Source organism: Branchiostoma belcheri, unplaced genomic scaffold (genome assembly GCF_001625305.1).
Source record: "Branchiostoma belcheri isolate BF01 breed outbred unplaced genomic scaffold, Haploidv18h27 scaffold14, whole genome shotgun sequence".
Lineage (NCBI taxonomy): Eukaryota > Metazoa > Chordata > Leptocardii > Amphioxiformes > Branchiostomatidae > Branchiostoma > Branchiostoma belcheri.
The window spans coordinates 120,635-136,474 of record NW_017802824.1 but is presented as its reverse complement, the minus strand read 5'-3'; the positions used below and the strand labels follow the sequence as shown (position 1 = coordinate 136,474).

At 40.4% G+C, this 15,840-nt stretch overlaps 1 protein-coding gene across 1 annotated transcript in view; it reads left to right on the top strand.

Moving 5' to 3' along the window:
• LOC109464494 overlaps nucleotides 1-15,840 on the top strand; it is a 246,415-nt gene that overhangs the window by 131,369 nt on the left and 99,206 nt on the right. Inside the window, exons 20-25 of the mRNA XM_019761502.1 lie at nucleotides 335-339; nucleotides 428-574; nucleotides 680-881; nucleotides 1,318-1,476; nucleotides 1,774-1,869; nucleotides 2,203-2,346. Coding sequence (XP_019617061.1) covers nucleotides 335-339; nucleotides 428-574; nucleotides 680-881; nucleotides 1,318-1,476; nucleotides 1,774-1,869; nucleotides 2,203-2,346 — 753 coding nt within the window. The remainder of the gene's footprint in view (nucleotides 1-334; nucleotides 340-427; nucleotides 575-679; nucleotides 882-1,317; nucleotides 1,477-1,773; nucleotides 1,870-2,202; nucleotides 2,347-15,840) is intronic.

Below are 15,840 nucleotides of genomic sequence, written 5' to 3'. Positions count from 1 at the left end.
CATACACAAAGTATTTTACGTACAATTAGGATTAGAGTATAATTTTGTCTTTCTTTCTATATATATTCTTCTTCTTGAGTAGCATTCACTAACATGTAGTTTTGTTCGGAGTCACGGATTTGTAGGTCACGGATTTTTTTAAAGGCTGAGATATGCGCATCAGTCTGAGCATTAGATATTTAGCTATTCATCCATGGGACAAAAAAGTAAGGAGGATGTCAGTAGTTTAAGATATCAGCATGAAGCTATTCTGTAGACTATTTACAGAGTTGTATCTGGAGCAGACACTTTCCTGAACTTATCAGGAATGTTTTTTCCGATACATTCGGTTAAGATATTGTAAACTTAAGTATTACTAAAGTTACCGCTGTGCACAGTAATGTGTAATGGGACTAACAGTAAGAACATGTTTCACACAAACATGTAGGCACTTCGACTACAAACCACCCAGCTAAATGACAACTCCGGCGGTCTGGGTTCGGCAACCCTGTACCAGTCGTACTTTGTCTGTGTGACTGAAGATGTGGACGAGAAGACAACAGTCATTCAATACGGCAAGACGCCTGACAACGAGGTGTGTATATGTAGTTCAAACTTTAGGCATTCGTACATTGACAGAAATGCATAGTTTTTTTGGACAAAACATTATCAATATGTTTTTTTACTAAAATTATGATAGGAGCGTCCCCACGTCTGGTTAAGTTTTACATTCAACGAGGTGGCGTCCCTGCGGTACTATTCCTTCGGCAGTGGGGAGTCTCCTGTCAAGGTGATGGGGCTGTCGCTGCTGGACAAGCCGGCAAAGGACTTCATCATCTGCCGGGAAGGGACGGAGGTGATCAACGGAGTCTGTCAACAAAAATGTCACTCCGAGTGCAACGGTACGTTCGTCATTGCATTTTGATGTAACCTTGCTTGCTTGTTTTGTTGCGCTACGTATACCTAGTCAGGTATTATACCTTAATGATTGCTTATACTAGCCTTGAAGATTATCAAAACAGTGAACACATGTGCACTGCAATCATACAGACATGGAATCTTGTGTGTTATTTAATCCTGCATTCATCATTTAAGTGTCAAATTGTACCACCATTTTGACAAGTTTTTTTTTTTTGCTTCATTTCTTTTGGCATGTCTCTTAAATTCTGAAAACTCCTGGATTCACCATTTTAATCTATTTCATTTTTCTTGCCGAGCCATGTTTTTGTATCGGTGCAGTTTTCTGCCTTGGATAAAATATGATAAATACATGGCCACCATAGAATCATTTTGTACGAAAAGAAAAGGTCATGCATTTCGTTTTTTTTTTCTACACAGGATGCCGCACTAGTGGATCCAACTCTCCAACTGACTGCATCGCCTGTAAACATATGAAGGTGTCCTACCCCTACAGAGAGGGACAGACTGGTGATTTCGAATGCGTCGCGCAGTGTCCACAGCACATGAAATCTGACACTACTACAAAAGCATGTTCATGTAAGTAATGCGTACATACACTATTTCAATAGAGGTTTCATATGTTTTAATTCGGATTCAATGATTAGTCTTTTGTTGTTTTATATTGAAGGTGAATTCGGATAGAAGTATTATAGACACTAGATTTATAGTTGCTTTAAACCCTAGCAAAAATAGTTAGTATTGTTTTTGCTCTAAAATGACATTTATGTTCTATAAAAACAATATAGCGTTCGCGTCGTGTGAGTTGTGAGTAGATTTTCCTGAAGATTATATATAATAAAAAGGTGCTTTTGTTAATATTTGTTTTCTCTCTAGGCATTAAGAGGATGGAAGAAACCCGCCCTGATGGTGTTGTGGACTGTGTGACGGAGTGCCCTCTGACACACTTTGATGATAACAACGTGTGCAAAAGTATGTTGTAATATATTTTACGCAACAAATGGTAAATAATCACTGCAGAGTGTAAATGTCAATTAATTTCCACTGAATTGTAAATTAATTCTGGCACATTCTTTGTGATAAGCTTTGTGAATTCTATTGTCTATTCTATTTAAAGAACTCGCCTTTTTCGTGATTGCTACCATAATATTAAATCACACAATCTTGTCAGATTTATTTCAGCAACATTGTTTAAAGAAGTTTGTTAACCTAAGGTCCGTCCAGTGTTAGCATATTCCAAGTCACTATTTTTTTTTACCTATTGAATACATGTACTTTTTTAAGCGAAAGCATATTTCTATGTAGAATGCAGCAGCTTTTGTAAAGACGTCAGTAATGAAGGGAAAAGGACCTGCTCCGGACCTGCTACAACAGACTGTGACACCTGCAAGTATCAACATGAGGGACGCTGTGTAGAAGGATGTAGACCTGGGCAGAAAGCTGTGAAGGGTTTGTCATGTTTATTGTCTTCGTCTGAAAGACTATGGAATTGTCTCGCCGTATTGTGGGTAACTGCTAATTTAGCAAAATAACTCTTGAAGGCATGATTCGACGTCCATGATTTTTGGCAGGCAGATTACAATTTTGGGCTTCGTGGAACGTCCCTACGTCACTGCAGTGGACCTTTTGTGTTCGTCGCTTGTTAGCAAAATAACTCGAGTATATTTAAATGAATGTTCATGATTTTTGGTAGGCAGGTTACCGTTATAGAGGCCAAGATCAAGTTCGAAATCGGGCCTCATGGAGGGTCCCAACGTTGCTGCAGTGGACCTTTTGTGTTTGCTGTTCTATAATAACTACTGGGAGGAGGAATTGTTGGACATGCGTCAGATCATTCCCTAATGCTAAACCAAGTAATTTTTATGGATGACGTCCGGTGGAGACCTTAAATTCAGTGCTACATGAAGGGCAAATAAAAGAAGATCTAGGTTTGGAAAATACCAAGTACAAATGATAGCACACAAATTGAATTAAATAACATAGTGCAACAACAAATAAGTCTTGTATTCGTAAAAAAAACAATAAATCTCCGCTAAACAGTAGTAGTCACCCTGTTCTAAATCTTCCCTTTCATCACATTATACTTTGCAACACTGTCGTGACACTTTGATCATAATACAGTAAGCAGAATTTCTTGCAACAGTTTTTTTTTCGGTACTCGTAACAGTCAAAAATCGAAAAACATAGGGGGGCCTAACACGGGTGACAATGTGACTGTAAATCTGTGGCAAACCGTTTCAGGGTGTTCCGTACAAAAAAAGGAGTCCAGCCGACTACAGCGATTCTTTTGTAGTCTAGACCAAATTGATTATTGGAAAAAAGGAAAGAATACACTGTTCAATTATCTAGAACAATGTCCCTCTGACGAAGACATGAGATCTCCGACCTCTAGTATATGTATATAAGTAAAGACATTCTTTTTTGGGAGGCAAATTAAAATTGCCATAAGATGTGCTCATATTTTTAAGAGGGGCTCATCTGGGTACTTTGTGAGGACGAAACGTATGGCACACACAAACCCATTAAAAGTTTAAAAGATAATCATAAGACATATTATGAAGATCGAACCAATATAGCAAGGTTACCGTACTTTTTTTATACATATAAAACCCTATCATTCGGTCTGAATTGATACCAAATGTAACAAAAGAAGCAGTCGGAGTACTTTTGTTAATGATTCATATCAAGTTAAGGCAGCAATTTCAACATTTCTTTCAAGTTTGCTTGATAAATCTTGAGATCATTTAAACAATCTTGATATTTTTCAAAGCATCTTGAGATGCTATGGAAAAAATCTCAAGATTCCTTCTCGGAAAGATCTTGAGATCTCTTCATTTTCATCTCAAGATTTTATGAAAGATCTTGAGATTGTCATGGAAAATCTCCAGATTTCGTATAAAATATTGAGATCTTTGGAATAAATCTTGAGATTTTTCAATTTTCAACGAAGCGTGAAGACCCCCGCTGGGGGTCATTATGATCCGCTATGTAACAGAGAAGTTTGTGACAAAAGATTGCATATGTACCTCTAAGCTATAAACGGTTAGAGGCATTAGTCCAAAGTGCTCTGCTCATTCCAATAATAATCTGATCGGTGTTAAGTATAACCTGTGCTCATTTTGATATGAATTTATTTTCATTTTTCACTCATTCAAAAACCCGACCGGGCCCCTGCTTTAAAATTTGACCATAGAATTTAGCCCTGTCACACATTCACGACCTTCCCCCAATGTTGTTCCCGAACGCCAGCCGGACATGTTCTACTTGTCTTCGGGACACTCTGACAAGATTTAGGCCATGTCTAACTTTCGAATCAAAATGATTTACGAATCAAATGTGATTTACATTGGATTCCAATTTGATCCATGAATACGACCGTGATGCCTAAAATGACTCTCCCCTGATTAGCTGGTTCCCTGGCTTCCGGCACTATGTTTAACAATGAGGAAATACAACATAAACTACATGATCTTGGTATAGACAATCGACAACCTCTATAACAAGGCAATCAGTGCAGTACTCCTTAACGGCAGCATCGGTAGATGGTTTCGCACGAATGTAAGCGTGCACCAGGGCTACCTTCTGCCCCCCTCCCCGATTTTTAATATATTTTAGAAAGAATTATGGACGAGGCCCTAAAGAACTTTTAACACAATGTATGCGTTAGACAGGTGACAAAGTTACGATTTGCCGATTACATTGACCGGTTAGCTGGGAAAGAGGAAGAGATAATAAATTCTATGGACCCTCTAGACAATGCAGTCACAGACTTTGGTACAGAAATCAGCGGCGAAAAGACCAAAATAATTGAAAAACAATACCCATGGTCTGTGCGCTACAATTACAGTGGGTGAATCAAGGTTAACGCGGTGAGTTTTTGATGAGTTATGAGCCATGTTTTTTTTTATTCCAACATGTAATCACCAGACGTGGTGACGGCACACTCAAGTTTTTCAACTTATATTAATGCCGCCACCAACAGAGGGTACAAATACATGACAGGACAATACTCATTTTCACCTGAGCGAAGTGGGGAAAGTCATGTTAAGTGCCTTTCTCAAGGGCACAATATCCGTGGCATGTCAGGACGCGAACCCGGGACCTCTAGGTTCCGAATCGCGCACTCTACCGCTACACCACACGCCAGAGCCACGTGGTTCTGCAATTTCCGTGTATGGTCGGGATACATTGGGTATTGGCAAAAAAGGGCGTATTTACCTGAAAACGTGACTTGTTTTACCTCAGTAATTTGAACACGTAAATGATGTCATATACACAACGTATAGCAAAACGTACATCATTTTGGAACGTATCCGAAAATTTCGCCATATGTGAGGTATGGTCTGTTATACCTGTCCCCGAAACGTGACGTATAGACGTGTGAAATTTGAAAGACAGTGGTTTTATACATAGTTAAACAGCTAAGCATCGTTGGCTTTTTTAAAAGACGTTCTAAAATGATACACACAACAAACTTGATGTTTGAGAACAGAATTAGAGACGACAAATCCTTCTTGTGCATAATGCTACTGCAATGATAAATGAAGTTAGATGTCACGTTCCTAAAATAAACTATTTTTTAAAACTACTTTTATTTTTGCTAAGTCGTATATATATATTTTTTTTTTACAGCTGATAGCAACAATGCCTTAACCTGCCACCAATGTCGTCCCGGCCATGCTTGTAAGCTGGGGGACGAGCGGGAAGACATCTGTCCAGCGGGAACGGCCAGTAACGACAACAGGACAATGTGCGTGCCGTGTGCAGCAGGGGAGTTTAGCAATTCTTCAGCAGCAGAGACCTGTCAGAAGTGTCCTGCCGGGAAGTACAGCACAGGCGGGGGGTCAACAAGCTGTTTAGACTGCCCAGCGGGAAAGTACAGCGAGGCAGTAGGATCCACGGGTTGTAAGATCTGTCCTGCCGGGCAGTACAGCAATACAACAAGCTCCACAGGTTGCGAGGCCTGTCCTGCCGGACAATACAGTAGCACATCGGGGTCAGACGGCTGCACGGACTGTCCTGCCGGACAATACAGTAGCACAGCGGGGTCAGACGGCTGCACGGACTGCCCTGGAGGTACCACGACCCGTAACTCCGGATCGTCTGGATCGTCTGCTTGTGGTTAGTGTCTACTAATTACTTCCATGTAAAATAGAGGTATTGTTTTTGGTCTGTCTGTACGTGCGTGCGTGGGTGTGTGTATGTGTTTGCAACTTTGTGGTCAGCATAACGTAAGAATGCCTTATGGATTGTGATGATTTATGATTTGTTAGTAGGTCTTATGAAGACAAAGATCAAGGTGAAATGCCAACCTCCTTGTGGCTGACCTTAGTCCTGCAGCAGAACTATTTGGCCTTGACTGGATAGTAGCTGGATAGCTTTTCATGTAAGGAACAAGTGGTGCGGGGTTGGACCCCCAAACACGTTGTTCTATAATTACAGTGTTTTATATAATAGTACTTTTATACATGTCTCACCTTCTCACCCTGACGCCTTTAGGCCTTAGGCCTGTAAGTTGTCAGCCTCTTGGTCAGTCTTTTCCACTCTGTTCTATCTTCAGCTATTTCTTTAACTACTTGGAAGTCTGGCTCTTCTCTTCTGGTGATTTCAATGATCTGGTCCAACCATCTTTTTCTTGGCCTGCCGGCTGGTCTTTTCTTTTTGGGTTTCCAATTAAAGATTCTCTTCACATCCCTATCTTCCGGCATCCTGTGTAGGTGTCCAAACCATCTCAGTTGGTTTCTTTCCACAATGGAGAGTACTGACTCAACTGAAAGTGCTCCACGGATGATGTCATTCCTGATTTTGTCTCTTTTTGTGACACCATAGATGAGTCGTAACACTCGCATTTCAGTAGCTTGTATCCTACTTTTTAGTTTTTGAGTTAGAGTCCAGATTTCGCTTCCGTATAACAATACAGGTCTCAATATTGTAGTATAAATACAGGTTTTAACGTCTCTGGGTATGCATTTCTCTTTCAGTAGAGGATAAAGGGCACATAAGTTCTTAGTGAATTTGGTGATCCTGTTGTTAATCTCCTCTTCAGTCATATTATCAGAGGTCATTTTACTGCCTAGGTAGTTGAAGCTAGTTGTTCGTTTGAGAGTATGGTTGTTGACCGATATGGAGCCCTTACTTTGTTTTCGGCCGACTCTCATATACTCTGTTTTCTCATAGCTTAGTTTCAAGCTCGCTCTAGACAGTTCTTGATCCCACTGGGACATAACTCTTTGTAGTTTCCGTATGCTATTCCCAGTCTGTGCGATGTCATCCGCATATCCAAATCGTTCTATTTCAAAGTCCTTTCTTTCTATGACCTGGATTGTATGGTTAAAGTAAATAATGAAGAGGAGTGGAGAAAGGACGCTTCCTTGGCGCACACCAGTATTGGTGTCAAAGTATGCGGTGCCACCTAGTACAGTGCTGCACTGGTTTTCATATGTACTTCTTATGGCTCTAAGGAGTCTGAGACTTATTCCAGTTTCTTTTATGACTGTCCACATCTTCTCTCTTGGTATTCTGTCAAATGCTTTCTCCAGATCGAGGAAACATATGTGTTGTTCAATTGAGTATTCCCAACTCTTTTCCATAAACAGTCTCAGCGCTGCTATTTGGTCTATAGTTCCCCTGCCTTTTCTGAAGCCGCATTGGCTTTCACTGAGCAGACTTTCTGTTTTCTGTCTCAGTCGTCTTTCCAGGATTCTTTCATATAGTTTACCAATATGGCTCATAAGTGATATACCCCTGTAGTTTTTGCACTCAAGGGGATCTCCTTTGTTCTTAAAGATAGGACATATGACAGATTTATTACATTCTGCTGGCACTTTCCCAGATTTCCATGCATGGTTAAACATGTCTAGCAGCATATGCTTCATAGTTTCTCCTCCTGCTTTTACTGTTTCGATGGGAATATCATCAGGGCCTGGAGCTTTGTTGTTCTTTGTCAGCTTTAAAGCTGTTTCTACTTCCTCTAATGTTATGGCATCATCTATTTCTTCTGTGAGCAGGGTTTCTACTGGCACCTGATTATTGTCTGCATCATGTGTTTCCTCATCAACAATGTTCAGCAAGTCTTGGAAATACTCGTTCCATCTGTCTGTGATATTATTTTGTCCTGTTATCAGGTTCCCTTCTTTGCTCTTTAAGGTGGAATTTTTGGGCTTGTCATTAGACCTATTTTTGTAGTCTTTAGACATACTGTACAACAGTTTCTTGGTTCCCTGGCTATCTTCCTGTAGGTCCTTTCCTATGTTTTCCCACATTTCTTTCTGGGCTCTTCTTTTAATTCGCTGGACATTGTTTCTGTGTTGTACATATGCTGCTCTACTTTCAGGTGTCCTCTCTTTCAGCCATTGTTTGAAACATTTGTTTTTATCCGCTACTGCTGTTCTAACCTCTTCCGTCCACCATCCAGTTCTTTTCTTTTTTGGGTTACCTACAACAGTCATTCCTACCACATTCTCTTGTATGTCTTGAAGGCAACTTTTTAAGGAGTTCCAATGGTCATCTACGTTTTCTCCTTTGATGTTGTCTATTTTGTTTTGTAGTTGTTCTTCGATGTGTTCTTTAACAACCTCCAGATTTTCAGTTTTGACTCTCTTTCTCACAGTTTTCTTTGGGCATTTTGGTAGGTGTATTTTCATTTTCCCTCTTATCAGTCTGTGGTCTGAGTCGAGTGACACTGAAGGGAAGGCCTTCACATCTCTGATGTGATGATTTATGATTTGTTAGTAGGTCTTATGAAGACAAAGATCAAGGTGAAATGCCAACCTCCTTGTGGCTGACCTTAGTCCTGCAGCAGAACTATTTGGCCTTGACTGGATAGTAGCTGGATAGCTTTTCATGTAAGGAACAAGTGGTGCGGGGTTGGACCCCCAAACACGTTGTTCTATAATTACAGTGTTTTATATAATAGTACTTTTATACATGTAATCTATTAAATCTGTGGCTGGCGAAACATCAACAGATGCCAATAATGCAAATGGCCTAATGTGCATAATTTATGTGAACATTCTGTGACTCCTTTTCGGTGAATGATGGGAATTTTATCCCTTCTGACATGTGTAAGTTACTTAAAGGTTAACACCACTATACATATATTATGTTAATGTGGCGGTCATTTGCATACTTAATGAGGACATGTTGAAATAAAGTTCGACAATGGAGAGGAATTTTGCACAAAAATTTGAATTTAGAGACCCATAAATTAATCCTGATTATGCTAATTACGATCTTATTTCCATAGTCAATGAAACAAAAAAAAACATTAACAAAAACTCATATATTTCATGGAGGTATGAGATCCCTAAATTCTTGTTTATTAATTGTACATGGTGCTTGGGCTTGGTGAGTTTTTTTTTTTTAAACTGTTTGTATTTTGTGCTTCTCCCAAATGTTCAGTACAACTAAGGCGGCCCAGAGCATATACTAGCTACCACTTAGGTCCTGAATGAAAATTGTCATAACTCGGCAATACATGTTTTAAAATGTCTCAAATTTGCAGGGGAGATAAAATACATGCATATCAGTACATCCAAATAAATTTGATGTTGTTAATGTTATGTTATGTCGATTTGGTAAGATTATGAAAATAATAATGTCATTATTTTTGGTAAAAATGGACTTTGCAGAACTATTCCTAAAGTCCAACACTTGCAGTTTTTTGTCTACATCTGCTAACACATACCATCTGACAGAAACTGGAGGGTTAAAACAACATTTCCTGTCCTGTTTTTTTAAAAAATCGTTATTTATGAATATCACTGATAAATTTATTAGGGTAGCTCTTTAAAAAATGGCTCAGCACAAAATGTAGCAATCATTTAACAAAATATTTACATGTTTTTGGTGTAGAACAGGACATAACGCATCATTTGACATAATTTAGTTTTTTCCTGAAAGGTGGCTATAGTTCTTTAAAATGGTTCAAAGTTTGTACTGCACATTTGTAGCAGAAAAGGCACATTTCGCCCATTTCCCATCAATCACAATTCATTATGTTGACAGTCCCATCAATTAGGCGTTTTAGCACCTCCGTGAGACACAATTATAAGTCATCCACATTTGCATCAGTACGCATTGTTATGCGCAGTTCTGTGAGCCAGGGACTGTCGCATTGTTGAAAGGAGCTTGGTTGAAAGAGAGAACACAAAATGACACGGAAAGACAGTTGTAATCCCAAAAGTCAAATGTCTTCATTAAAAAGGCTGAAGAATATTTATTTTAGCTTTGTTTTAGCTAGTTTTGCTCAACAATTTATGGCATATGAATAAATTTCTCTCAGAAAACGGACAGAGGCTCGTATTACGAGGCCCTTAATAGGTTCAAATAGGCAGATAAAACAATGGATTAGCAGGCCTGTATTTACTAAAGAGCTGTGATTTAAATATTACAGAAAGGTTTTTTTTCTATCAGGCTGCTTCGAACTAGCCTGGGTGCCAGACTGTTTCTAGAGCTTACATAGGCCAGCTTTTCGGCCCCAGGGCCAACATGCCCCGGACGATTTTACCACAGCCCCCCTCAGTTATAGACCCTGAGTCCCGTACACTGGCTAACTCGGGGCCTAATGCGCTGTAGGTCTTGGTATCGAGGTTACTCCTTGCTTCTACCAAGGACATAATACAGACTGTATAATGCCATTGCTTCTACCATGAAGATAAAAAATTAGTGATTTTTTACCTCCGTGCTTTTACCTAGGTGACATAAACGGCAAAATGTTTTGACTTTCGACTTGCTTCATTGGTGTGATGTTTGTGCCACAAATAGTTTCCTCCAGACTCCTTTGCAGGCTGAATAAACAGTAGAAATCGGCCGAAAAATGTAGCCTCCTTCACAGACTTCTGGGGGGAGTGACGAAGTTATGTCGCGGTCGCGGAGGGACAGTACCAAATCCCGCTCGCTTTGCCCTCTGTTCGGGTTAAGATATGAGTGGTAAAAGAGGGGGCCATAGGCCGGGGCCCGTAAAGAAGCAAAGCGGTATGCGCGGATGCGTCTGTCAGCCTTTTTGAATAACACTTTTCTCGGACCAGAGTACACACGGTCCGGAAATGCTCCTGGTCACCTCGTGACAACCTGAGTGCCTCCCAGGCCCTCCTTTCTGCGCTTGCGCTACCCTGGGGTCTCAGTCGAAAATGGACGAAAAACCCTGCAGGGAACATCCGACCTCAGGACTCATTGACCAATGGGCGTTTATTGCGTTCGGCAATCCCAATGGTAACAAGGCAGACAATAAAAAATCATTGCCAAGGCGACGACTGATAATGAGTAATTATTATTTCATACGGTGCTAGCAGTCTCTATTACAAGTTATAAGAAAAACAGATGTTCCTAGATCCTAACACATGCATGTAGTGAAATCTACAGAATGGGTGGAGGAGGTGCTTCTTTACAGGTCTAACACAGAAACGTTACGCCATCCATGGGTTATCTGTTCCTTTGAAAATGAATGAACGTTATTTACTTTATCAAATTCCCACCCTCCCCAAGAGTTTGTTATTGTTAGAAAAGCCAAACGAAATGATTATGTATCTATTCGGCAAAGTGGGGTAAGTAACGTCTTTGGCCTCATGGGGCTTGTGCAAGATGCATCAACATCTGATAATCTCGTTTCTGGATTTAGGAAATACACGTTAGCACAGTAATCAGTCTGTCATTAGTTTTCGCAAGGAAGTAAAAGAATAGCGTTGTCAAGCATATGTGTCCGGACACCTCAGAAGGGGGTGATTATTTCAGGCGTTCTGAAAAATTTGTTCCCCCCCAAAAAGGTTCGCCCCTTAAATTGAACTGTTGTATGGAACAGTTTAAGATATGAAAGTCACTGCCATTGATGGGACAAGTTAACCTCGGCCATTTTACAGCAAAAAACAAGTTTTATCTGACATACGAAATGAAGCATTTATGTGTCAGGTGCAGTTCACTTACTTGTGTAGACACTCATCATTGCTTTTTGAAAGGAAGGCAGAACAGCGTTTTTATGCGTCAATGTCCAAACACGCCCATGTGAACTGAACCCCAAAACGTAAAACCATATGTGGCTTAGAAGTTCGATCGACACGAGTTTACTTCCGTCACGATATGGGACAAATACAAGATTTAAAAGACATTTATTGTTGCGTTTTTAAAAATGGTGCTACCTGTAGAAAGGGAAGCGAAACAGAAATTGGTCATAAAAACGGAATCACATGATGACTAAAGGATGAGCCTCCAAATCACCGACTTCTGTGTTTAAACGCATTTTGCAGCAAGTCCAGATACAATTTCTTGCTGTAGGCCGTTAGCAGCGAAGTTTGGCTGCCACAAATAGCCAAAATATCTAGGAGATAGTTGAATTATGAAATATAACATTGATTGCATGAGACAAATTTAACTCGGTCATTATATAGGATGTTTCATTACGTTATACTTAGTCTAGTAGGCCAAAATTGCTCTTTTCAGAAGAGAGGATGATTATTACAGGCGTTCTAAACTATATTGATAAAATCGGACCCTCGCTGCAAACCTCCATGTAGACTTTTAATAAACAGCGCATTCATGAGGCATTATGATAGACTCATACCAACTAGTACCTTTATTATTTGCCATACATTGTACCCGTGACAATCGTTGTACAATAAACCTTGACTTGACTTGACTAGTTACCTGGAGTTTTAGAAGAGGGGACAATCTGAAAGATTTGGAACCGTTCTATATCCAGTTCACTGACAGGTAACTTCAATAGGGGCTGTACTACTCATCTCCATGGAGCTAGCTCCATGGAGCCAGCTCCATGGAGGTAAGTACTTCAGCCCTAAGGCAGATTTTTTACAGCTCCATGGAGCTAGCTCTACGCACTATGAATGCACATGCCTGGTTTACGTCACCTTCAAGAAAAATACATATACATGGTTCACGTCACTTCAAGAAAACAAACCAGCTCTATGAATGTCTTGAGAAATAAACAGCCCCGTGCACAAAGAACACACATGGTTCACGTCACCTACAATGAAGAAATCACGCTCTAGAATATATCGTGTTTAAACTTGTTACGGCCCCACGCACTGAGAACGATACATGAGGGTCTGCATGGGGGGCGGGGGGTCCTGGCAACGGTTAACGGTGAATTCAGCAGGACCGATAACGCTTAACGGTAAATTCAGGACGGTTCGGCAACGCTTAACGGTAAATTGAGACTTTTTTTTGTTCGAGCTGCACTGGATTTGGTATCTCGCTTTGTGAGAAAAGGTGATCACTGACAAAATTACGTATATCTTACATGTAATGAAGCACGCATTAAAGGTATGTGTACCCTGTGTTCCCCACATGCCCTGGTCCCCGAGTGCGTCCACAAATAAAGGGGAGTCCGAGTCGACGTCAGCCAGCTTGCATTTTTTCAGTCTGCCCAGTGGATTTTGAGAGGGGAGCGTCGTAATGTAGGGGGGTCCGGGGGAATGCTCCCCCGGGAAATTTAGGATTTTTAAGCTTTCAAAAACGCAATTTCCGACATTTTGAGAGGAAAATCATGGTGTTGAGAGTGTTTGTCGGTCCTTCTGATGTTTTCATATTTTACTCAAGATTTTTGTTAATTTGCCTGTCAAGGTTGACGGATTCTTTAAAAAAAATTCTGTAACTCTCCGCAAACTTCCGGAAATTGACAGGAAAGCTGGTTCTGGCTAGAGCCGAAGGGACCGAGCGCAAAAGCGCGAGTCGAGCGCCAAAGGCGCGAGCAATGTAGGGGGGTCCGGGGGCATTCTCCCCCGGGAAATTTTGTATTTTGAACCTTCAATGACGCATTTTCCTGCACTTTGAAAGGCAAAATTAGGCGTAACGAAGAATTATTCATTAACGCTTAACGCTGAATTTAGGATGACAAATAACGTTTTACGTTGAATTAAAACGACCAATAACGCTTCACGAGGAATATACTGATAACGCTTAACGTTAAATTAGAGCGGGCCGGCAACGATTAACGGTAAATTAAAATAGCCCATAACGGTTAACGAAAAAGGGCATGCAGACCCTCATACATGTACACACAGTGCCGGTCTTCTCGAGGCTGTTTTACGCACAGAGCTAGCTCCACGCACTTTGAATGCATATACATGTTTCACGTCACCTTCAAGATAAATACATAAACGTGCTTCCCGTTGCCTTCAAAAAATACCACGCTCCAGAAAATGGTTAGATCGGTTTAATGTTATTTGTAAATCTTGGATGATCGCGTTTGGTAGTGTTCTATACGGCCCCACGCACTGAGAACGATACATGTACACACAGTGCCCGTCTTTTCGAGGCTGTTTTACGCACAGAGCTAGCTCCACGCACTTTGAATGCATATACATGTTTCACGTCACCTTCAAGATAAATACATAAACGTGCTTCCCGTTGCCTTCAAAAAATACCACGCTCCAGAAAATGGTTAGATCGGTTTAATGTTATTTGTAAATCTTGGATGATCGCGTTTGGTAGTGTTCTATACGGCCCCACGCACTGAGAACGATACATGTACACACAGTGCCCGTCTTTTCGAGGCTGTTTTACGCACAGAGCTAGCTCCACGCACTTTGAATACAAATACATGTTTCACGTCACCTTCAAGATAAATACATAAACGTGCTTCACGTTGCCTTCAAGAAAAAATACCGCGCTCCAGAAAATGGTACAGAAAATTGTTAGTATCGGTTTACTAGTATTGGTATTTGAAAATCTTGGATGATCGTGTTTGATAGTGTTACGGCAAGGCTGTCCTTGTGTATTGATTGACTCAAGGACATTATACACACTGTGTGTATAATGTCCTCGATTGACTGTATACACTATACTAAATTTCGTGACGCAAACCATGTGTTGGAATTCATACTGCGTGGAGTCAGCATAACTTGTCTCGTGGTCTGCATGGCGTTTTCTGCATAGCGAAGTCAGTGAGGTTTATTTGAGCTATCCAGTTTAAAAGTTGTCGGGACCTCATCCTGATCACGATATCGATGTCACCTAATGACCTTTCTCAACGATTGGCACAGAGATGCGATTTTCTTCAATCAATATCAGAAACCGCGTCACCATGTGCGTGTGAAATACGGTGAATAAAGGATACAAAAGAGATGTTTTAACAGATTATTTTATGACAGGAAGGTCGTAAACAACTCTAATTGTGTCCGTCTAGACAAAGGTTTTACACTTATGTGTCCGTTTGTACTGAAAAAAATGAATACAGAATAACGCTGTGAACAGTGGAAATTCCCCCCTTTTTTCGATATCCTGTTTTCTTACACTTCCATGCCAATCGACCCTAAGCGGTTGACAAATGTCATTAGGTGACGTCTTGCTTTCGTGGTCGGGATTTAGCCAAAACAATGAAGTTAAACCTCCTTGGCCAAAGGGATAACCTCCTTGATTTAGCAGAGCTCAAATCCCGCCTTTACACTTAAATGAATTCCCTCTAAGGCCATGTTGATTTGATTATATGGATGACATCCGCGCGCGCATGAATTTTCGGCCGTTTCCCAAAAAAAAAGTTTTCAACCATACTGTAAATCGTGCAAAACAGTTGCTACATGAGCAAAAATATACCATAAGTTGCAAGGAAAACATTTAGAAACGATACCAATGTCGTAGAATGCCAAAATCAAAGGAAAAAAGACAAAAATGTAAAGAAATGAATTCGAAGAGTAGATTATTCGCCATAACATATTCTGTGCCATTTGTTCAACCTTCATGACCACGTAGATTTCATAGTGAAAGCAACTTTTTTTTTTTGCAAAACTTTTTTTTTATTCGCATGCGCGCATCAGTTTTGGGGCTCCCGGAGGATGTCATCCATATAATCAAATCAACATGGCCTTAATTGTTGCATGCATAACTCTTGTGGTATAATGCAATACAGCATATTATATGACAAGATAGCAAGACTAGCTAGCAAGTTGGAAAATGATCATTGCCACAAATACATTGAAAAGATATATGAGTTTG